This window comes from Pygocentrus nattereri, chromosome 29 (assembly GCF_015220715.1).
Source record: "Pygocentrus nattereri isolate fPygNat1 chromosome 29, fPygNat1.pri, whole genome shotgun sequence".
NCBI classification, from domain to species: domain Eukaryota; kingdom Metazoa; phylum Chordata; class Actinopteri; order Characiformes; family Serrasalmidae; genus Pygocentrus; species Pygocentrus nattereri.
Window position 1 is genome coordinate 17,889,612 of NC_051239.1, and position 23,613 is coordinate 17,913,224.

At 39.6% G+C, this 23,613-nt stretch overlaps 1 protein-coding gene across 2 annotated transcripts in view; it reads right to left on the reverse strand.

The window, feature by feature from the left end:
- Positions 1-1,794: 1,794 nt before the first annotated feature.
- prickle2a (prickle homolog 2a) overlaps positions 1,795-23,613 on the reverse strand; it is a 59,184-nt gene continuing 37,365 nt past the window's right edge. The window contains exons 2-8 of one of the 2 annotated variants that reach the window (XM_037536180.1): positions 21,954-22,107; positions 9,998-10,111; positions 8,196-8,333; positions 7,169-7,372; positions 5,772-5,958; positions 3,871-4,821; positions 1,795-3,712 (exon numbers count right to left, since the gene is read on the reverse strand). In XM_037536180.1, coding sequence (XP_037392077.1) covers positions 2,826-3,712; positions 3,871-4,821; positions 5,772-5,958; positions 7,169-7,372; positions 8,196-8,333; positions 9,998-10,111; positions 21,954-22,088 — 2,616 coding nt within the window. In that variant the 5' untranslated portion in view covers positions 22,089-22,107 and the 3' untranslated portion in view covers positions 1,795-2,825. Of the gene's footprint in view, positions 3,713-3,870; positions 4,822-5,771; positions 5,959-7,168; positions 7,373-8,195; positions 8,334-9,997; positions 10,112-21,953; positions 22,111-23,613 lie in introns of both variants that reach the window. The other variant, XM_017683924.2, reaches the window with a different exon arrangement.

Here is a 23,613-nt window from a genome sequence, read left to right on the forward strand (position 1 = left end):
TGCTTATGAACGTGTTATGTAGTATTTATGTAGGTAGCCTTCAAATAAAGTGTTACCTTAATTTCTCTATGTTGTCATGGCTGTTCTGCCCTGCGACTGCACTGTGGACTGGCAACCTGTACATGTTGTTTCCTGCCCACCGTTTGGTAGGGTAGGGGAGAGGGGTTCATAGAGATTACAGAACACATTGTATTTCTGCTTTTCATGAAAATGATGGTTTCAAAACAGGTTAGTTTAGTTTCACAAAAAAAGGATCTCATTTCCAAAAAAATGAAGACGCTGTGCAAAATGCAATAAAAAATAATTGCAACAATGTGCAAATCTTACGGTTGTGCTTTAGCCTATATTAAAATGAGGTTTGAAACGTTGTCTTTGTACTACTTTCATTTAAATCTAGGGTTTAAATGATTTGCACATCATTGCCGTCTGTTTTCATTTTGCACAGCGTCCCAGCTTCTTTGGAAATTTACATTTATAGCATTTGGCTGACGCTCTTATCCAGAGCGACTTACAATTTGATTATTTTTACATAGGTAGGCTAAGGCGGTGTTAGGAGTCTTGCCCAAGGACTCTTATTGGTATAGTGTAGCCCTGGTAGGGATTGAACCCCAGTCTACAGTGTAGAAGGCAGAGGTGTTAACCACTACACTAACCAACCACTACAGGGTTGTACTTGACAAAATGTAGCTGAAGAAATACTTTGACCTGGTTTGTATAACTGTTAACACCTACCCCACCTAACGTTATAACTGCATGGTAACTACAGTTGGTGGTAACTGCGGAAAACTTGACATCATCTTGCTCATCTTGTGAGTGAGCGATAGATTTCTACCTTACTCCTATTTATAACAGACCAATATAAGCATCTTATATGGAAGTTTGAAAGCTATAACATAAACACACAACCCTGTTATAGAGGCTATGCACAAAAAGTGGTACCACTTGCCCCAGTCAAGCCTACTATTTGACCTGCATACAAACAGAAATAAAGCAGATTGTCAGACGCTGAAGGAGGCCTTGTTTGAGCTAATATGCTTACATTTGTTTCCATTTGTTATACGTTTTTTTGGATCATAATGTATCTAATTATGTCGTAATAAGACTGTAAAGACTGTTATACATTAAACCTTCAGATTCTGTAGTTTCAAAATAGGGAAAATAGTTTTTCCCCCAAAATGGTCTCATCACAGATATGCAAACAGGCACACAGCTACTTGGCAAACACCTCGCAGTTATTACGGCAGTTGTTCGCCCAGGCCTGTCAGCGAGGAAATGGAAGGTAAGGTGGGAATGTGACATTTGACACTTCGATATCAACAATAGCAACTGCGGATAACACCGGCCGTTTATTACACATTTTAAAGATTTTACATGAAGGCTAACACCTTATATCTTTGTTTTTCCATACTTTTTACTAGCAGGGTCTTTACGTGATCCACATATCTGATGTATCAGACATCAACACCGCATAAAATGATATCTAGTGAAGTGAAATGATCTCAAAACTAGTCTACATAACTAATATTCCTCATTTAGAGATTATTGAAAAAATATTACGAGATTATTCGTATAATACTTGCAATTGCATGCAAAAGACTGTGTGCCCCGATCGAATGAAATTAAAATAAAGTGAGAGAGGAAAAATGGGTCAAATAATCTTGTACCAAGCTTAACAGCAACACCGTCAGGAGAAATATTAGATATACTGACTGTATTTAAGATCATTTCACATGGTAAGACATCATTTGGCATTCAACTGTCATTTTTCAGTAGAAAAAGAAAGGTAGGCCTATATTTATTGATCATTGAAATATGGTTTAATTCAGATACAAGACATGAACTGGGGATACATGCAGTCAGCTTGGGTTTCTACACTCTACAATATGATACAAATAATGCATCTGAAGTTACAAAATATAGAAATATTTAAGACTATATTTACAGAACATTTACAATACTACAGCCATAACTTATATTACTTTTTAAAATCACTGTACATACATATAAGTTAAAGATAGCATTATTAAAATGAGGACTTTGGAAAAAGAAAGTATATTGCATTTAAAACAGGACTATACCAAACATTGCTATGCTCAAAAGCGAATGTACGTGATCTTAAAGTGTCATTGATTAGACAGGGTGCAAGCAATTAGAACAATGGAAACAGTATCTAGTATGTGGATTATTTATAGAGTTATGTGAACTGGGTCTGCTAAAAGATGAGAAGAAGGACAGGTTTAAAGAGAGAAAAATAGAAGGGGAGTGTTGCGTTGAAGCTGGGGTAGATAAGATTTGCACTTAAAGCCAAGTCCCCTCAGTCTTCACTATCCGACTTCATAATTAGTACTGATAGATCAAGCCATAAGGCTGTGCTAGCACTCTCTCAATCTTCACATATACAATAACACAAATGACTTTAAGTTAAGACAATACTTAATAAAGATTAGAATACAATAATGAAAGCTAGTTATGGTAACTCACCACTATCAGTTCTTGTTCGGTGCGCATTGAGCCTTGCTCCTTTTTTCCAGCCAGACCAAAGATACATTGCACATTCTTATTGCACGTTTCCACAAGTGAACTTAAGTGTTGTCAAATATACAATATTCAATGTAATATTCAAATAGGTAATTGTTCATACATGAAATCTTTGTGCCATCTTCTGTCACAGTAAACAGAGGAGATAAGGTCCAGGAGACATGATCAAGTCGTCTTGGTTATAATTTGATCATGCTTAAATATGTTTACAATCCATTCAGTAAGTTATTAGAATAAGGACACACTCAGACGCACAGACAGACAAACACACGCGCGCACATTCTTTCTTATGAGATGATGCAGTTCTTACTCTTCCGGCGTTTACGCGTGTGCAGCTGGGAGTGGCCACCCATCAAAGTGGGGCTATAACGATGTCGCAACTCCTCGTTGTCAAGATAACGCACTTGCACCGGCCGAGGAATGGGTTCTCCCATAAAGTAGCCTTCGTCGTCGGACGCCTCCGACGAAGAAGAGCAAGTGGAGCAAAAGTGATCTTCATCTTCTGCCAACTCTCCATACCTGCCCAGGTACTGCCCTTGTCTTGGACCCCCAGGGTCCTGCAGGGTCAGGTCGGAGGTGGTCCGAGGACAAGGCCTGAAAAACTGCTGCCTATACGCATAATTTCCCCCAAAAGGATCCCGTGACATCCTAGATGAGGGGAACCGTAGAAAGTCATCTCGGAACCTTTGAACAGGGTCACTAGGGTAACCCTGGTTTTCCGCAGCCAGGTGAAGAGCATTGTCAGAGCGAGAGCGTCGGGAGCGATGGTGACCTTTGTGCCCCTTGTGGCTTTTGCGATGGTGGTGTTGCCTTGGCCGCTGTTGTCGCGGAGACTCTTGTGTATTTGCTCGCCGTGGCCGCGGTGTCACTACATGAACGTTGCCCATGCTTCCTGCTAGGCCCATTCGCCCTTTGGCTTGCTCATCAAAGCTTAGGCCTCTAGGTGAGTCCCAGTAGAGTGGTGGAGGGTATCTCAGTCTGACAGGCATTCCCAGATCGGCAAGAGGCCTTGGGGCCGACGTCAGGGATTCAGTGCTGCGGAACTGCATGGATGAATTTAGAGTCCCCATGGCACTCTTCTCAGATACATTCACACCAGAGTCCTTGCTCAAGTCAGGCATTGAGAAGCGAGAAAGATGCTCCTGGCGCCTTGTAGTTCCATCCAATGAGTTACCTGCAATGAAACAAAATCAAGTTGTTAAATAAGGGTTTCCTCTAAAATGAAGACCTAAGGACAGTGTTAAATACTTATTCCTTTATGAAAGGAATGATATTTGATGCTGAAATTGGGAATTCAAGTCTACTACTAGGAATGCACTTGAGTGTGTATACCTGTGGCATAAGAAAGAGCCAGGGAGTCTGCAGATCCTCGGGGTGTCTGCTCCAGGGGTGTCAGTTCACCAAAGCTGGGACCAATGTGGTGCCTGCTCCTCAGAAGTGGGGGGCGCATGTCTCTGGGAAATCCTTGCACACTTACGCTCCGCTTATCCAAGAACCCAGGACCACGGCTGGATACCTCATTGAAACTCATCTGTGTCTTGAGTTTGGGTGGATGGAACTCAGGGTCTGGCCCATGATGCATCCAGTTCTCATTGAAAGAGTGTCCCCTCAGGGCAGCCATAACTGGGGGCTTTTTGGGATTACTCCCTTGTGGTTCTTTGTGCCAAGACTCAGGAGGGCTCACAACCTTTGGTGGCTGGCTAGGAGAGGGAGGGTAAGGGCCCCGCATGCTACACTGGCTCCGCAGCTGATGGGCATTTGGGGAAGGGGAAGGATCTCTTTGATTAGACTCATATGAGTATGGTTCATCCCTGCTCATCCAGACAGACTGTTTGCGGTTCAGGCTTGGGGAACGACTTGGGGTCCTACTTGGGGTTCGTGTTGGTGTGCGGTTGGGGGTACGACTGGGAGCCGGACTAGACACACTCAACAAATCCATCTGCACAGCAAGGGAGTCTGCATCTGCTGAAAGGCGTTCACCTGTGGCTGATGCTGAGCCAGTTGATTGCTGCCGGCCCCCTTCTGCCTTGCTCTTGGCCCCCTGCTTGCCGATTCGAGCACTGCGGCGTGATTGGCGGGAGCGGGCACTCTGAAAGGCAGAATCTGAGGAGTCTGACAGGTCAGGCTCGTCCCCCTGGCTGCAGAGGCGGGAACAGTAAATCAGACCTTGCTTTGGCAGAAAGGGACGGCCCAGCAGAGACTGACGGCAGCGAGCACAGCAGAAACATTCTTCAGTGGCATGCCAGTGTTGACCCTCATATGCCATTTGACCTTGGTCTATGCCTAAGGGTAGAGATACATGTCAATTGCACACGTATAAGGCAATATGTAATTAATAAAAAATGACAGATAATTAAAAACTCAAAGGGGGACAAATTAATGTCTGTCATACTTGATATCTAGACATGACTAAATGATTTCTGACCTTATAATCCATATTTGCCAGTGAATTCTAATACAAAAACAAATCCTATCAATTATTCCTTTTCCTCTTTTTTTGTTTTACATCTTGAAAAAAAATTACAGTCACCATATAGAGAACGACTGCAAGTCATTATGACTTTCAGCAGAACTTCACCGCTTCAAACTTTGTGACGCAGAAGTAATGTCTGGCTAAATGAACATCACTGGAATGATATAACTGTCAAATTTCCATAATATGTCTTAGTATATTAAGTAATGCACTGCGCCTATAGTTTCTTTGCCAACAGCAGTCTTTTAAAATTCCGCTCCATCTATGTTATGGTCTTTCCAGCGCTACTTATTAACTTCACTGAATAAATCGGACAACTGACAGCTGAACTCTAGCTTCTTATCCAGAGAAAACTACGTTCTCAATTGTTCAATAAATGATCAAAGCTGATTGCTGTATGGAGACGTATAACATTGCACTGGATGAGCCCAGCTGTTAATTATTCATAGAAGACGAAGACAAAGAGACTACACAGAAAAAAGAAAAATGCATATTAGGCTATCCATAATGTTATTTGAGACTTAATTTCCAGTGTTGAATTATTAACTAATAACAAAACACAAATAAACACAGATGAACTGTCCAGTTGTTTGGACTTTTGCCACTATATCATTCAAGACAATGTATTTGTAGCATTTGTTACAGCCAAGATGTAGTTTCCACGGCCAACTCTAATATTTTATTGGTAAAGACAGACATATTTTGGTTAGATTAATGAGGGCAAAATAATGACAACAGCACAGATGCTTGTGTAGTCTACCTATATGTTCTCCACATGCGTCACAGTACTCGGCATAGAGCGACTCGAAACAGTTGCAGCAGTGAGGCCGCCCCTCACGCATGATGTAGCGCTGGCCACCTAATGGTGCCTCACATTCATAACAGCAGAAGTGCCTCATGTGCCAGTGCCTTCCTTCTGCCTCTGTGCACTCATCCGCAAAGATAATCTACAGATGTGGCAAGACAAAATTGAGAGAAAAGAAAAAATGGTCAGTGAAAATGAATTGATATTTATCCAGTTTAGAGTCAGGGTGTGACCACAGCAGTGAAGTGAGGGCAAGAGCCTGCATTTTGGTGAAAGAAGAAGGTTTTGAGGAACATACTCGAAACAAAGGATGGGACTTTTTTATTATCATTTAAATACTGTTGGTTTGCAATATTGAGGGATGACCCGTAAAGCTGGGCCTTCAATATGAGCCATACATGTCAAAACTTGGACAGAATATGAGGTAAACACACACTTTAATAATAACAGTATTTTCTGCTAGTGTCCTAATAGGATTCTAATGGTTGGTTAGTGCTAACGGCGGTTGTGATCATTTTGTGGATGTTTTAATTAAACACAGAAATCTTAAGCCTCTAAAACTCATTCCATGTTATACTCGAAGCCTGTGACAGTATAAGATTTACCTTGTAGCAGTTTCATGGTGACTGTTTCAGTACAAAGTGACATATCTAGGACTTCCAGAATGCCTAGATTAGGGGTGCAGAGCACAGACTGGTGACTTTCCTGCTCAATCACAGGTGATTCAGCTCATCTGGTAATTGCCAGGGCTTAGTGGGTGTGTTTGAGCAGAAGCGCTAAATTGTGACACCAGCCCACCCGAACCAAAGTTGTACACCCCTGACCTAGATTTACATTTTTTCTCACTAAATCGGTCCTGCTAAGGTTTTAGGCCGTCTTCTCAGCTCTAGATGTCCTCACCAATAGGAGAGCTTTCTATCTTTATACCATAGAGAAAAACAGATCCTGATTGGCAGTTTTCTTGCTGGGCATTTCAAATGTTTAACCCTTTTATTTCCATCCAAAATGTAACAATGAAAACAGAGTAGTACCTAATACGAACACTGATTAAATACATGTATGAATCTGTGGAATGAAAATGATCTAAAAATGACAGACATGTACTTTTTAGTTCTCAGAACTCATTAAACCTCTGAAGCCCTAGAAGGCCCAGAGGGCCCTTCTGCTGGATTGATAGCTTAGGCTTTATGTTAATGCTAAGGCTACAGATGGTACTTCATGAGGCTGTTCTGGTTGAGGGAGCGGGAAGTGCCGAGCGAAGTTCCATCAAAAACAGGATCAATTGAGGCTTTCAGATTAGGGTGATCTTGGCCCTTGGAATCCAGGCTGAAAGCTCAAGATATTGTGCTCACCTCATCACATGCTGAGCAGCGTGGCTTGAGCCGTTCAGCATGGTGACGGCCACAGTAGATCTTGCCATCCTGGTGGAAATAGATGAGATCCACCAGCAGCTCAGCACAGACGCAGCAGACAAAGCAGTGAGGATGCCAGCACAGTCCATGCCCCACTCGCGAGGCAAACACTGCGATATCGCCACCGTTTATCTGACCTCCACACTGTGGAACACATAAAGAGTACAAGATTTAACATATAGAGCCCAAGGTCTCATCCCACCAACAACATTTCCACAGTATTTGCTGTGCTACCAGTTCTAAACCTTATGAGAACAAAAGCATGTTCACCATCTGAACATTATGTCTCCATTTCTGTCAATAGAATTATCATTTGAATATGCTATTTTATTAAACGTTTATGATGAATGGAGCAATAAAAATGCTCTGAAACAATTATGTTCCATTAGCTTCCATCCAAAGAACATTGTTCCTTCTCCTGTAAAGTTTAAATTGCTCAACAAATGATAGTGTTTTTAAATATTCACTGAAACAAGCAGAGAAATTCTATTGCTAATTCGTATTTAAACTCTTAGCTTTAAATGGTGGTAGTTTCCTTACTTATTAAAAAACAGATTATTTTTAAGGTGTATATATATATATATATATATATATATATATATATATATATATATATATATATCCACCTTATTCTCTTATTTTAACAGTTTAGCTCTGCCCATTCACATTGAGGTTCTACATAGTGTTTCAGCCTGAACTGGTTTTTGAATGAGGAACAATGCAGGAAAGCCAATCAGAAGAAAGCTCGTACATATTTCTGTCTTTAAGGCATAATAGAACATATCTAGAACTTCTAAGATGGTGAGGAATGAATGCTAATTAAGGCCAGTTAGCACACTCACATTTAAATCACAACTACCTTCTACCATCTTCCATTCTTTATCACCACTACTAGAAGGTATATTATATTGGTATATAATATATTTGAAGATTGATGCTGAGTGTTTTCTATTGTATTACATCCTACCTGCTCACAAACAGCTCCAGTTATGGTGAGGGGGAGTGGGCGGACGGTTCCTCGGCCCAGGTTGTCTCTCTTCCTCTGATTGCTAAAGATCTTCAGCTCTCTCTTCTCTTCTTCATCCAAAGAGTTACAGTATCGCACCTGGAGACACCCACAATGTTACCATCATCATCATCATCAATAACACTGCCTTCTGGATCAGTGTTAAACACTAGGGGTTGTAAAGTATATACACTACTGTTCCAAAGTTTGGAATATTAGATATTTATTGTCATTTTAGATACGAAAACACACTATACCAGAGGGGATGCCTCAGGGCCTTCAGAGAAGGCTTAATCATTTCTGAAGACTAAAAATGCACTTTTCGTTTATTTTTGTTTAGCAGATTCATGCTTGTATTTAAAGTCTACAAGTATTACAGAACTACTCTTTCTCATTGATAAGTTTCGGACAGAAACAAAAGGGTTACATTCTTGAAATAGCCTGAAGAAAACTGGCCTGGCTATAGTATCTACATAGATTTAGCTAAAATTACTCTCCTAATGGTTAGAGCTGTGATTTCCAGTAGGCGGGACCGGTTTCATAAGGAAAATAGTCAGTACAAGATACATGACTGGCTGTGAATATGAGTGGTAGTCTAATCAGTGCACGTTAGAAATAGAAAACAGTGGCAGCAGCAAGACACCAAAATTAACCGTGAAACTGCTACAAGGTAAAATAAATGCTAATCTGTCTGTCACAATCATCAAGCCAAACTAGAACAATTCATGCAAATTGTCATTACTACTAGAATTCCATAGGGATGCCAGCAGAAGTTAGCACTATCAATTAGATTGGTTTTTCCTTTTTTTTACCTTATTGTTCTGACCGAGTTACGACTTTCATGGCCCAATTTGAAGGCCTAGCTCTAATAATCACAGTTCACCACTGCATTATAAAGTTTTACATGTTAAGTATTTTGTGAACATTGAGATTATTTACTAATAAATTATACACTGCAATTCAAAATATGTTACTTTTGAGGCGATATAAGGCATTCGGGATATTTGTTTTATTGGAATTGACTCTTTTTTGATTTTTAATTTTAGAATCGTCTCTGTTTGTCATTCTGGACACTTTTTGTATGAGCTTCCTACTAATTTAACTTGACACTAGCGCAGGTGCACAGGACTAGCATAGTGGAATCATCTGCAACCAAATTAGCTTCGTGTTATTGAAAACAGTGATTCCACACTGCAATCCCATCATCCTCCTCTATTCTTTTTTCATTATACTTTTACATTAGCTTTTATGGCTCAACTGTTGCATGTTGTAACATGCAGAGGAAGTGGATAATACCCTGAAGACTGCGTAACCTGTTAGCACGCTTTGTGAAACCGCCTCCGCCCCTCTTTCAATTTAAAACTGCAAATAAGCAAACTCACACCACCACTACTCTACTGCAGACAGGCCTCGGACCCCAAACCCCTCAGAGACCTGCTATATATACACCGCATGGTTCAAAATAGAATCTGTTTTGTATGAGATGATAGAAAATTCATGCCTAAATAAATGGATTTCTGAAGTGCTTCGACACCTGGGAGAGCCTAACTCATTCACACATTCCAGCTCCGTAGAGATTGTCTATACATCCTTCACTGTCTGTCGAGATTTGTGCTCAACACCTGGGAAAAGCCACTGAAGGTGAGTGCCAAGTGCATTACATTTGTTTTAACACAGACCTTTTGCCGTAGCTGTGTATGGATTTCTTCAGGTGCAACACTGACAAAGACAAAGCGACACAAACACAGCAATATGTGACCAACCTCGTTGTCATGAGGGGGCAGCTGGTGTAGGAGCTGTTTAATGCGATGCTTCTCGCCGATGCTGTTAACGTAGGGCACCTTATCTTCTGGCAGGAAGCTATAATACTGGTGAACCTGCGCGCACACACACACACACACACACACACAGAGGGGAGTCGAAGGAATATTAGAACCAAAGCATCCATAAAGGAAACCATTTTTCTAAGGGTGATTATATTATGTTCTGTACATAAACATTTTCTCCTTTGAGGAAAAGTTAAAGAGGCTGATTGCTCAATGCACTTAAAAATAAAGATTATTACATGACGTTTGGTTTGGATGTACAATACTGTGCACAAGCCAGACTCTTCATTTATTTTGTTTACAGTCAAGGTGACCATTATGTAAGTTATTCAATAGAAATCTTGTATTTAACTAACAATTCCACAGACGCCTCAACAGGTAAATATAATATCAGTCAGAAATTAGTGTGTCTGCACTTTGAACTGTGTTCACGGACAGTGTTCTTCAGAAGTGTGCACAAGCCCATGCAGTGATTTCCACTGTTTTAAACGCAGAGTTGCTTCAGGGCCTGAAAGGTATGGCCAGCCAACATTGGTTTTTGGTCTTGTCCCTTGCATACACAAATTTCTCTGGATTCTGTTGTTCTTGAATTGTTGCCCTATTTACCTGCGTGGTCTTTCACAGAGTGGAGCACCCCTCCTCATCCCCCCCTCAGTCTCTCTGAGATGCTCGTTTTATATTTCACTATAATCGTGCTAGCAATCCTGTTGTCAATTAACCACCAGGTGGTTTTTAAGCAATTAACCAGTCTTTTGTCACCCCGTCTCAACTTTTTAAGAACACGTTGTTGGCATCACATTTAAAATGGGCACACATTTTTCAATAATTTCAATTTCAGTTTCAACAATTAACACGTTGTCTTTGTACTATTTTCAAATCTTCTCCGAAAGATCTTCTGAAAAAATGAATAGATTGGATGTAGTGGCTATTTTGAGTAGAAATGAACGAAGGGTGGTCTTTGACTTTTGCACAGATTCTAGTAAAAAACTTACCTTGGTATTGACCCTGGAACATGAACTGGAGGTTCTTTAAAAGGCTCTTTATATCTTATCCATCATTTGCAAACTGGCTATTGGCCAAACCATCCATTGCATGATTTTTTTAGCCCAGTGGCTTTCAACTTTAGACCTGGGAAACCACTGCCCTGTACAGATTCAACTGTTCCCTGCCCTAACACATCTAATCCTGCCTATCACCTGATTACCAAGTTGTTTTTGAGCTGGATCAGGTGTTTTGGGAGCAGAGAATACCTGAAAATGTGTAGGATATTGGGTCCCAAGGACTGTTAGTGATAAAAAATAGTTTAGTGATTTTTAAGAGTGTATAATAGGTATAAGAATGACAGTGTATTATTATTATCATAAAATAAAATATGTCACAGTGTGGTTTCATAAAACACAGTGACCAGCTTAATGTTCCTTCATAAATAGAGCGTAAATAGAGTGCTTTTGAACTGGATTTAGTGCAGTACAGTATCTGAAAAAAGTCACTGTATTAATAGTTTTCATGGTACTTTTTAAATGGCCCTAATGGAGCTGTTCCTATTATAAAACTTAAATACTTTAAGTATCATATTGCATTTTTGGCATATCACAACCTCAAGCGCACAATGCAGACAGGGTCCATCGCAATATCCAGTTTGATTCTGCACATTTTCATTTCCTTCTTTTTCATGCTTACATGGGAACAATGGAATACAACAAGTCAGTTGTATTGTGCTTCATATTCTTGTGTGCAGCAATTATTCAGACCAAACGCTTCATTTGGTTTTCCATGTTGGGAGAGCAGCTTTTCCATGCAGCCCCTCATTTCCGTCTCAACTCATATTCTGGCACGATGAATTCACCACGGCAATTGTTTTTCTATGTTCAGTATGTTCAGATAAACAAAACAGAGCCCACGTCCTCATCACACATTCAAAGTCGGGCTAGAACGGACGGCCACATTTCTCGTGGAGACATTCCATGTGTCTCAGCATTCACATTTCACTCTAACAAAACCAGAAAGAGAAGAAAGCACAAACCCAAGGACAACGTTCATGATGAATTCATTCGGCTCTTCGCATTACACCCCCAGCCCCCACCACATCTCGCTTTCTCTATCTTTTTACAGCTGTCTAGGGCTGCTTCAACCTTGTCCTTGTTCAGTATGCCTCAGCATCATTATGCCAGAGACATGCAATCAAGTTGTCAGCGCAATCAAGTTGTCACACCCTCAGAGACTGAACAGGTCCACACTTACAGAATGAATCAGTGTAATTTGAAGCTTTCTTTTTCCCCCTTTTTTGAGGGGTGATAAGGCCCATAGTTTGGGTCAATAAACAAATTGCTGAGCCGGCAGACTTAAGTTTATAAGACAAGGGTCTAAAAATATTTGCAATGCATAATCAAAAGCTGATTCCTCTGCTAAGTAATAATTCTAAGTATAACATTTTTGTACTGCTAAGTATAATTCGCCAAAATAAGCTCCCTCAGACATAGTAGTCCTGCTCGAATGAACATCTTGGTAATGTTAAAACAAAACCAGGTAACAGAAAACAGACTGAAGTTGGCTTTCTATTTGCCAGATTCTTGTTCCCTTTCCACCCTAAATGGTGTAGCAGCATGTAACTAAAATATAATAAAAATACACACACACACACACACACACACACACACACACATTTTCTAAGCCACTTCTCCCTCAGGGTTGTGGGGTATAATAAAAATAAAATAATAAAAATAATAAAAATTTCAACAAGAAGCTGGCCTATAAGAAGCCAATTTAAGCTTTGTAGAAAACGCTGCTTCCCTTTATTTTCTTTTTTTTATGACAAGGCTACCAGCTAAAATGGATCAATTTGACCCAATTTCATAAACATCAAGCTCATCATGAGAAATCTACAACACTTTTGGTGATGGTCAAATTACAAGGAGAAGAAAAAAGACCTCAAAAGCACCTCTTGCAAAGCAGTGTGTTTTCTGCCTTTAATGGGAGGCAGTTGGTAAGCTGAATGAACCCCTTTTACTAGCCTAATGCAAGTCTATACATCATTTAGCCACACAAAATGTTGTCAATGTTCAGAAATGAGGTGACTGTCACGTAATGTTGATGTAAACATCCGCACAACTATGTGTGGGCAAGTTACAGAGATCCTGTATGAATCGACTAGTCAAAGCACACACAGATTACATTACTTGACCTAACAACTCATCCAACTCAAATAGGGCTTTATACCAGAGGCAGTTTAAGGGGAGCATGTTTTCTACCATTACATCAAAAACATGAACACAAGATGCCAAAGGGCTCTGGAAGTGAATTATCAATGAATTAGGGTGAGTGGGCCCAATTTTTTTCTGTATAAAAATGCATTTACAAACTATGATTTTGCACAAAAGCCTCCCATTACTTTTGGGCTAGCTTGGGATCACTCTCTAGCATCTGACAAACCCAGAAGCCATTACTGACTGTCAGTTCTTCTTACTACAAATCAGTATTGGGCAAATTGCATGTCTAAATCATCACACACTTGCCTCAAACTCTGCCGAGTTAAATAGACTTGCTTATGTGGTTTCTGACATTTACAGACTGTTATCCATAAAAATGGACAAAAGTACAGGCTAAATTTAGTCCAAGTTTTCACTGCGTATTTTGACTGCTGCTTCCTTTGGCGTCTGTTGCTAAGCAACAACAGCACCATAACTATCTGTGCTAGCAAGCAAATGTTTTGTAAAAATGCACAGTCTGTACAGTACAGGCAAAAAGAGTAACTACTACTATTAATTAGCAAATGCGGTGCTGCTAGCAAAAACAAGCTAGATTTTGATCTGTGTAATCTGAAAGTTCACCACTAAAATCATTACTAATTACACATGTCACTTTACTTTGATCTGACTGGTCAGCACAGAAAAAACACCCAGGAAGTAGGCTATTGACCACTTTAATTTTTTTCAACTCGAAGGGGGCCTTGTGCTCAGCATAATAAACAACTACACTGGCGCTTTGTTTTTTGTGCAAAAATAATGAGCAAAATGCATTCTGACATTGAAACCAACTGGAAATAGGCGACCTTGCAAATAGGTTACGGTGTGAGCATCCCGTTAGGCTTCTAGGTGACTACATGTAATGTTTTTAGCTTTGCAGTGAAAGTGAAGAAAAATCAGTGCAAAAATAAAGAAGAAAACTTTGGATTCCAGGCATGTCTTGGCTGATCAACTGAATTTGGTACTAAGAGGAATTATGTACATGAGAATTTACAGTGCATTTTAAAGCTTTAAACAAATATACAGTGTTGCTTGAAAGTATGTGAACCCTTTATCATTTTAACAATTCCTACATAAATGTAAACTAAAATATGATCCGATCTCCATTTAACTCATAACAATAGATGAAGAGAACCTAATTAACTCCTTAGATGGCCAGAGCCAGAAATGTATTGCACTTCTATAACCTAAGAAAAGCTCAACAAGTTTGCATTGAAGTCCTTGTTGTTACTGGATAAGCCTTAGTATGTAATAAACCTGGAATGTTAAAAGGTTAAATAAGTAACACAAAAATATATAGTTTTTCACTCATTTATTGAACTATGTAATCTAACATGAAACGTCTCTGCTGGCATATGAACATCTGTTGCCAGTAACTAGTGTGACCCTCCCTGAACACCAATGAACTAAACAGTTGAACAAACTAAAGTCTGTGAACTTGTGATTTTAAGATTGTTGTCTTTCTGCAGGACCCACTTTGTGTTGAGGTTCAATTCAAGGATGGATGCCCTGACATTCTTGTGTAAAACTTCTTGATACAATCCGGAGTTCTCAGCACTATAAAATGATGGCAAGAATGTATTTTGTCCAATAGTTGCAAAACAGCCTCATTCCATGATACTGCCACCACCATGTTCCAAAGTTGGGATGGGATTTGAATACTGGAAAGCAGTGTTTGGTTTTGCCATTTTTATTTTAGCTATAAAGATCCATTTTGCCCTTACATTATTCCAGTAGTATTCTGGATTTTCCAGGTGGTCTTTAGGAAACTTTAACCAGGCGGAAACGCTAACATCAGCTTGTGTAGGAGAGGCCTGCAAATTCTTGGGGCTCTTTTTATATCTCCCAGAATATTTTATGCCTTAGAGATGGAATCATTTTTGTTGGATGACCACTCCAGAGAAGGGTAACAATGTTGAATTTTCTCCATTTGTACACCATCTGCCTGACAGCGGATCAGTGACGTCCAAACTCGTCAGAAATAGTTTTGGAACCTACTCCAGCCTAATGAGCACTGCGCCCTCAGAAACCTCATTTGACTAAGACATGGTATGCGCTAAAAATGTGTGTTCTAAAGACTAGATTTTGATGGTGAAGACTCAAGCAGTCTCCATCAGTTTTCTCATTTTGTTAGCCAATCATTTTAGGATGGCATCTTGACTATCCATCAGATTTGCTTGAGACAACGTAACTGACCTTCGACAACCAGCATATTGTTGGAGGTAGGCAGCAATGGCCCCATTTATGCTGTGCCAAAAGCCAAAAGATTCCACCAAAAGCTTGGTAGGCTGGATATTAAAAAATGATAGCGCGAGCTGGAGGCAGACAGTGTAGGCACGTGTCTGAGCGTTTGCTCTGTGAAAAGGCCAGAGCGATTTCTATAGTCGTCAGAGGGAGGGGGCGAGAAAATCACTGTTATCGCAGCAGGAACTGATTGTACATTAAAGCTGCAGCACATGAATAGAGGATGAGGCAAGATTTGAACACAACACACATACAGGTTTCTCAGCCCGAGGCATGTAGCTCTAATATCTCATTTACTGAAAAGACGATTATGTATTGGCTGAAATGACAATAGAATGTGTGTAGCCTCTTCATCATCACACATATTATAACAGAATGTTGAGATCAATTAGGTGCCATGCATCTTTCATTGTCATCGTTCTGCCCACAAAAGCTTTTTTCCCCCCGAGACATTTCCTCTCTGAGACTCACAAAGATGCGGTGTGTACCTTAAACAAGTGGCAGGATGATCATTCTTGATAAGACTCATTTCCTGCTCATGTGTCTGCGCGTGTGTGTGTGTGTGTGTGTGTTTGCAAACACTGTATCAGGTATCAGCCTGGGCTTTGGCTTTATTTCTAGAGAAGCTCATAACTCCGTGCTGTACCGGTGGGTTGTTGGCTGAGGACTAGCTGTATCCAGGCAACCAAGGCCTGGTTTATTCACTGGGTGAGCGAGGTAATTGGTTTGGACTGGCTGAAACATTAGCTGATAACTATGTGACTTTGCTGATTAGTGATCTCTTTACAGATGACAGTTTTTAATCGGGGACAAAAGGCACATGAAAGCGAAAGGAGGCAGCTAAGAACTTAACTACATAATGCATTTGATGCAGAGAACAGAGTCCTAATAAAGCAACTGCTTTCAGCACTGATGACTCTTTGGGGCAGGTGCATGAATGTGTATGTATATTTGTATTTTAAGACTTGCAAAGTCTTATTCATCTTTCTTTGTGAATGTGCAGGAATGTATTTTTTTTTTTTTCACCAAAGTGTCTGTGTGTATGTGCATGCATGTGCATTCTTTCTCTTAACCTTAAGCAAGCAATTTTAGAAATCATTTCCTGTTTATTTTGCAAAACCGGGTACAGTAGTTTTTCCAAATTATAATTGGAGTCCCACAAGGATCCGTTCTGGGTCCAATACTCATCTCGGCTATTAATGATATTAGTTCTGTGGTCTATCTGCACTTTTATGCTGATGGCAACAATTTATATTTGTTTTGCTTCTACAAAAATGGCCATATGGGAACCTCAAATAGCAGCAGTATCCGAACCTTCTAATGGATGCCAAAATTGGTGCTTAATAGCAGATACATAACACGCTACTTCCCAAGGCCTTCAGTATTGTTATTGAAAGCTTTCACATTTACATTCTAATTGGACTTCAAATTGAATGCCTCCTCATAAACACTTGGGTATCTGGATGACGCGTTGCCGTTTTAGAAAAAAATAAAAACAAAACAAAACGTAAAACAGGAGCTGATGTAAAGTCACTGACCAGGAATTTAAATTGCATGAATTATTAATATGATTCAAAATTTTCAGATTTTTATGATCATTAAATCGGTACACAATAAAAAAATAGCGTGGCAAATTATGATGCTGCAGTACAACCACAAGATCCAGAGAATCCAAAATGCCCACCACTTTATCAATGGTAACTTATATATGAACCAATTGTGAGTTTTATTTAGGACTGTAGCATCATCCCTCCGGTTCCTCTGCAGAGCTCTACAATATTACCTGAAATCACTCTAACTCATTGATATTCTAAGTGGTATTACACACACTGTCAGGGATGTCCAATTCTGCAAATCCTTCTTGGTGCTACTGACCTTGAGAGAACATCATGCAGGTATTATGCACCATGTACAAAGGATTTCAGAGCTCCTTAAAACTCTTCTGGGCTCCAAAAAATGAATATGAATATATTTTCCATTGGGAGTAGTATGGTAAGGAGTCGAAAAACTGCTTTCACAATTTGTCCACGGCAGATTACTAACCATCTGTTTAACCCTTAGAGTCACCGTTATCACTGGCATTCACAAAAGCATGGTGCAGCTCAGTATTCACTTTTCCCTTGTTAGCTTATTGAAACAAGCAGAGAAATTCTGTCTAAACTTTCAAACAGTACAGCATTTGTAAGTAGGAGAGGAGTTATTTTATTATTTAAGAGATGAATTGATTGAAAATTACTGTAGCTGTTTATAAGACCTTGTGTTGGGGAAAGGAAAAGCACCTCTGCTTTACATTTTTGCCTAATTTGAATACAAAAAAAATCATAATAATTCGTTTGAATCTATTTTAATTTAAGTAGGATAGACTGAAGTACAAAGTGAACTGTCACTGCACTCTACCTGATAAAAGCACTCCTACTGGAGGCTACGGTTACTGTAATTGTGACACTTTCCGTTGTTCTTTTCGCTTCCCTTTGTTTGCATCGTCTCTTGTGTTGGAGGGAATTGTGTTGCTTGAAAGATCCTCCTACCTTGGTGCTTTTGTCTCTCATGAAGCATTTGAATGGGATCCTACAAGTAATCATCTTTTTGTTCAAACGTATCTGTAATCTGATCGTTGAATGTGCTTTTATTCCCTTCAGAAACTCGAAATGGTGCTTGGCTTGGAAGTATGGCTCTAGAAAAAGTCCTTTGGTATTGAATCTTTACTACAAGTGGTGGTTCTTTAAACTTTGAGGTTCCTAACACATACACATCTCGTTTACAAAATGGTTTTTTGAAGAACCTTCGACTGAAAGCAAATGTTTCACATTTTAAGTGAAAATAATTTAACAATCTTTACAAAAAACAAAATTAAATATGGCCATTTCTATTTATTTGCTGAATTGAAAAATGTCAGAAATTAAGATATACAGTTTTAAATGTGCCATAAATTTTGCACAGGACTTTAGTTTTGGTTTGCTTGCACAATATGTTAAATTCAACACGTAAACAGTAACGTGCACTGAAATGAGAAAACTTATTTTCATGTAAAAAATCAACAAAACATGCCATTTGGCCATGGGCCCCGAAATGTTCACATACTATACATGTATTTCTGATATTTCATCATCACAAATAACCCTTTATGGTGCATTTAAGAGTGTATTTTTGCGAATCGTAGCTACTCCATTTGTATTCAAAACTGTATAAGTTTATTCTTTTCTTTTTAAAAATCTAACTGATTACAAAAAATACAACTGTAGCTGTAACAAAGAAAATGAAGGTCAAATGAAGGTTGAATAAAGAAATAAAAATAGACTTTTCTAATGTGAAGAAGCATATTATGACTGATTTTACCTTGTCAGTTATGTAAGTCAAATCATGTCTTTATTATTATTATTATTATTATTATTATTATTATTATTATTATTATTATATGATTAATCTTTGAACTTCCATCAATGCTGCCTACAATGAAATGCCATTTAATCTAATGTATCATCTATGATACCTTCAGAGACATCACCTGTGTCTCCTTTACCTCTTAAAATCTGCTGTCATGTCCATGTTGGGCAGTAAAACGGATCAACGTGAAATTTCTGCACGGATCCGTGTTTTTATCACAGTATAAAAGAAGCACAATGCTGCCTTTATTGTTGGATGCACTCTGATGGTTTCTGAGTGACTATGCGCAGAACAGAATTTCTATCAGTAAGGGCCTATTGCTGATTTGTTTCATTAGAGTTACAATAAAAGGCGACTTAAGTGTGAAGTGCAGGGTAACACTTTATTTGGATAATCCACTTTAGATGCTTTGTAGATACATTTACTTTCAAGTTGATTAAATATCTACTAAATTGACCATAATTTTCTTTAAACATGGCTCTAATCCTCAACTCAAAATCGAAACCCAACCTTCGCACTGGTCCAAATCCTAACCCTAACCCTAACCCCACCTCTGTTTACAACCAACAGATAGTTTGTTAACAACTTGAACATCTGTAGATAATCTGTAGGGGAGTAGTGGACTTTCCAAATAAAGGGAGACTGTGCAATACTGTGTGAAAGTCAGAGGCTACCCTGCCTTTATTTAATTTCCATTAAGTACAAGCTACTCATTGTTATGGAGATATTTCTAAGGAAATTGGACTAAAGACAATCCACTTGCATAAGGAAGGGGAAAGTCAAAGGAGAAACAAAGTGAAAAACAGGAGATGTTAACGTTTTCATCTTTGGGAGAGAGGAGAAAATCAAGCTCGACTCTTACTTCAGATCTGAAAAATCCACTCCACAGTGAGAAGGCAACTCAACGCTGTGGGTCTGAAAGGATGTGTAGGTGTCAAGAAGCCAATACGGAGACAAGAAAATAGAAAAAAATGCAAACAAAGAAGCTGGTGTTGTTCTCTGAACGATGGACTGAGCACCTCATAGACAAGACCTCATTAAACGTCTTAGACCACTTGGGATTGTGAGAAGAAGAAAACTCAAACTTCTGCAACTGAGCTTTTGAGGTGTGGTCCAATATTGTGTGGACAAATAGTGGATTAAATGCTGTAGAATTTTTTTCCTGATGCCTAAAAAAACATAACGTATATCCATTTTAACTGTGAATTACCAAATAAAGGACAGTGTCTGCCTTTTCCACTGTGATGCACGTTCCTATACATATGTTTGTAACTCAAACAGAAAAATCGATGAATTTCCAGTTTTGTTAGGTCATGTTCTTCACAGGTCAAAACAAATGTGACAGCAGCAGCAGAGAAACTGCGTTATCCCAGGAGAAGAGAAGATTAAAAAAGCACAAACTGCTGCTTTCCAGCTTCGGTATTAAAAGGTTAAGTCCAGATCTGGGAGCTGTCATTTGGTGTCAGTTGTGCACCACTGCAGTGTGTGAGGTAATGTGTTTGTGTGATCATGTGTGAAAGAGCGAGTCGTGTGGGGTAACTCTTTAACACGAGCTGTTCCCATTACATCTGCCTGACCATGAAACGTTCTACAGCTAATCAGTCATGTTCAACGATTCTCCTCTCCCAGGGTCTCTTCTCTACACACACACGCTGACTTCCTTCTTTTCCTCATGCCATGACACACATCATCACATATCTTCATCTCTACTCTTATTATTTTTCAAACACAGAAGTCCCTTTACTTGGCCTGTGATCTCCATGGGTGATCAAAAATTCTCTGTCATAATGCATAAAATCTTGTTACGGTGTTAGAAATGTCCTTTATTTATAATATATGTTGTTTGAGGTGGGCTTTACACTTTCAAAAAACAAGCCATTGCTGCTAGATTTGATAAGCTTTTTACATTCACGGCATTTGGCTGACGCTCTTATCCAGAGCAACTTACAGTTTGATCATTTTTACACAGGCGGAGGTGGTGTTGGGAGTCTTGCCCAAGGACTCTTGTTGGTATAGTGTAGGGAGCTTACCCTGGTGGGGGATTGAACCCCAGTTTATAGCGTAGAAGGCAGAGGTGTTACCCACTACACTAACCAACCACCACTTGATCTATTTAAACCCAGGATATTATCATCATATATAGGGTACTTTCTATTGGGAGCTGGCTGCCTCAAACCCTAACTCCTAAATTTGAACTAGTGCGAATACAGTTTACAATTTTTTTCCATTTATTTTTCCAGTGTTTTTTTTTTTTATTTGCTTTTGAAGAGAAGCTGAAATATCTAAATTTAACAACTAAAATAAATAAATAAATATGATCTACAATTTTCATGTCATTACCAAAACACAGTTTTAGTCCATAGACAGGGCCTTATTTTAGCCACACACCCTGCAGAGCATGAATTGAGACTGCATGGCCACATGGTGAGCAGTTAGATCCCATTTTTTTAACTAAAAGTGTGACAATGTCTGAAAATCTGTATGTAACATTAAGAACTGTCACTACTAAAACATGTTTTCTGCAATTAAGTAAAGTTTTTTATGTTTTAATAAAAAAATACAATTTTATGTGCATACCACTGTTCAAAGCTGTGTTTGTTGGTCATATACTGACTAGCATTTCCAAGCTATGCTCAAAATTAGATGAATTGCCACTGCTGAAATAGTCAGTACTGAAACACTTGGTAAAGTTTTGTAAAAGAACCATTATTATCACTCATTCTTTTAATAAACGTAAATACGGCAAGAGGTCATTTAAAGCAAAATGTTTTCATCTAAATTTTAAAGGCAGTTAAAAGTCCAGAATGTCTTTTTAAGTTAACTTTCATTTATAGCATATGTTATAAATGCTGTTAATGACCGGTCAAGTTCAGTTACACAGTTTTATATTCTCACCATGCCACTGACCTAAAGTTTACCTGAAAGCGTAAGAAACCTACTGTTGATGGAAACATAAGTTAGCCAAAGAGCACATCGACAAAAGTGGGGGAAACCTAATTTAGGTGTCATTAGGGGGGCTTTACCTGTTCCGGTTTGAGGCCTGGGGGCACCCACGCGTATTCCTCGAGAGCGCAGCCAGAGTCATCGTCTGAGGTGGAGTTCCTCTGGAAGTCGAACATGAGCTTAGAGACTGTCCTCTCCATGTCCAGAGCCATCATCACCGCCTCATACCACTCCCTACTGCACACAGACAGAAGCAGAGAGAGAAACAATAATGACTGGCCTATAAAAACTAGCCTGCTAGCCCCCAACACACAGACAGATGTGACCAATCTGCTCATTTAGTGCCCATTAAATATTCACAGAGGCATTGAATACATTGGGAGAGTGTGCTACGGGCAAAGAATACATCACTGATTCCTCATTACTGTAACATAAGTTCGGGTTCCACAATGCATATCTGATGATAGCCTATCCTTCTCTTCTCGGCCTATTGGTCATTTTCTGTCACAGACGTACGCACAGTCCAGAAAACTATGTGCTACAGGTTAATGACGTTGAGATTTGATTATGAAGATTTATAGCGCTGGCACGCATATGCACCGCATGCACACATATCAAGCTAATATTACCACAAGTGCACAAAGCACAGAAACATTTTGATTAGACCATCCTTCCTGCTTGACTGACCTGTGGACATCTACATAGCTTAAGCTGACAGATTACTGATTAAAATTCACCACATGGGCAGGAACTTCCAACTCACTCGCTGATAGAGAGGAAAGTAAATAGCGCTGTGTGGGAATTAAAGTGACGGCCAATCAAACACGTTCTGATCTTAGCAATCAGACAGGATAGGATGGAGAGTATAAATGTGCATTTGCATTTAAATTACTGTCTGCCAGCCACAGAAAGCAACACAGGAAGAAGCAGAGCGATTAAGTGCGAGAGAATGCTAACTCACTGGTAGCCCGCTATTACCTGAGGAGTGCATTTATGTACTACCATGATTCTCTGAAAACAAGAAAATTAAATAGCAATTACTGAGGAGGGCAGAGAATGTAGTGCTAATTAAAAAACTCATCTGGAAAGGTCTGATGTATCAGGTACAGAGCCGCCTCGGAAGCACCAGCATATAACCGGTAGCAGGCTGCTAGTGGTGCAGAATAATTACTGGCTGTGGCTTCAAGGCTGACGTGCCAAATTTGGGGGTGATACAAAGCACTAGCCTTTCCAAGAGGGCATTGCTGGAGAGTATGTCTGGTCGGAAGGTTCACTTCATTTGAGTTAAACTTCACTGTTTTCCTGGAATAGATATTAAAATGCATTATACGCCGAGGCATAACATCTGACTTTACATCTACAAGGTGGACTGGCAGGGTAGGAGTGTCTAATAGAGTGGACAGTGAGTGGACACAGTGTTTAAAAACTACAGCAGCCCTGCTGTGTCTGGTCTACTCGTACCAGCACAACACACACTAACACACCACCACCACCTCAGTGTGCTGAGAATGATCCACCACCCAAACAGTACCTGCTCTGTGAGGGTCCATGGGGGTCCTGACCACTGAAGAACAGGGTAACAGAGTATCAGAGAAACAGATGGACTACAGTCTGTAACTGTAGAGCTACAAAGTGCAGCTATACAGTAAGTGGAGCTGATAAAGAGGAGGTCATGATGTTATGCCTGATCGGTGTACATTAGCCTCTATTTTAATAATGGGTAGTTTAAGACAGTATTTC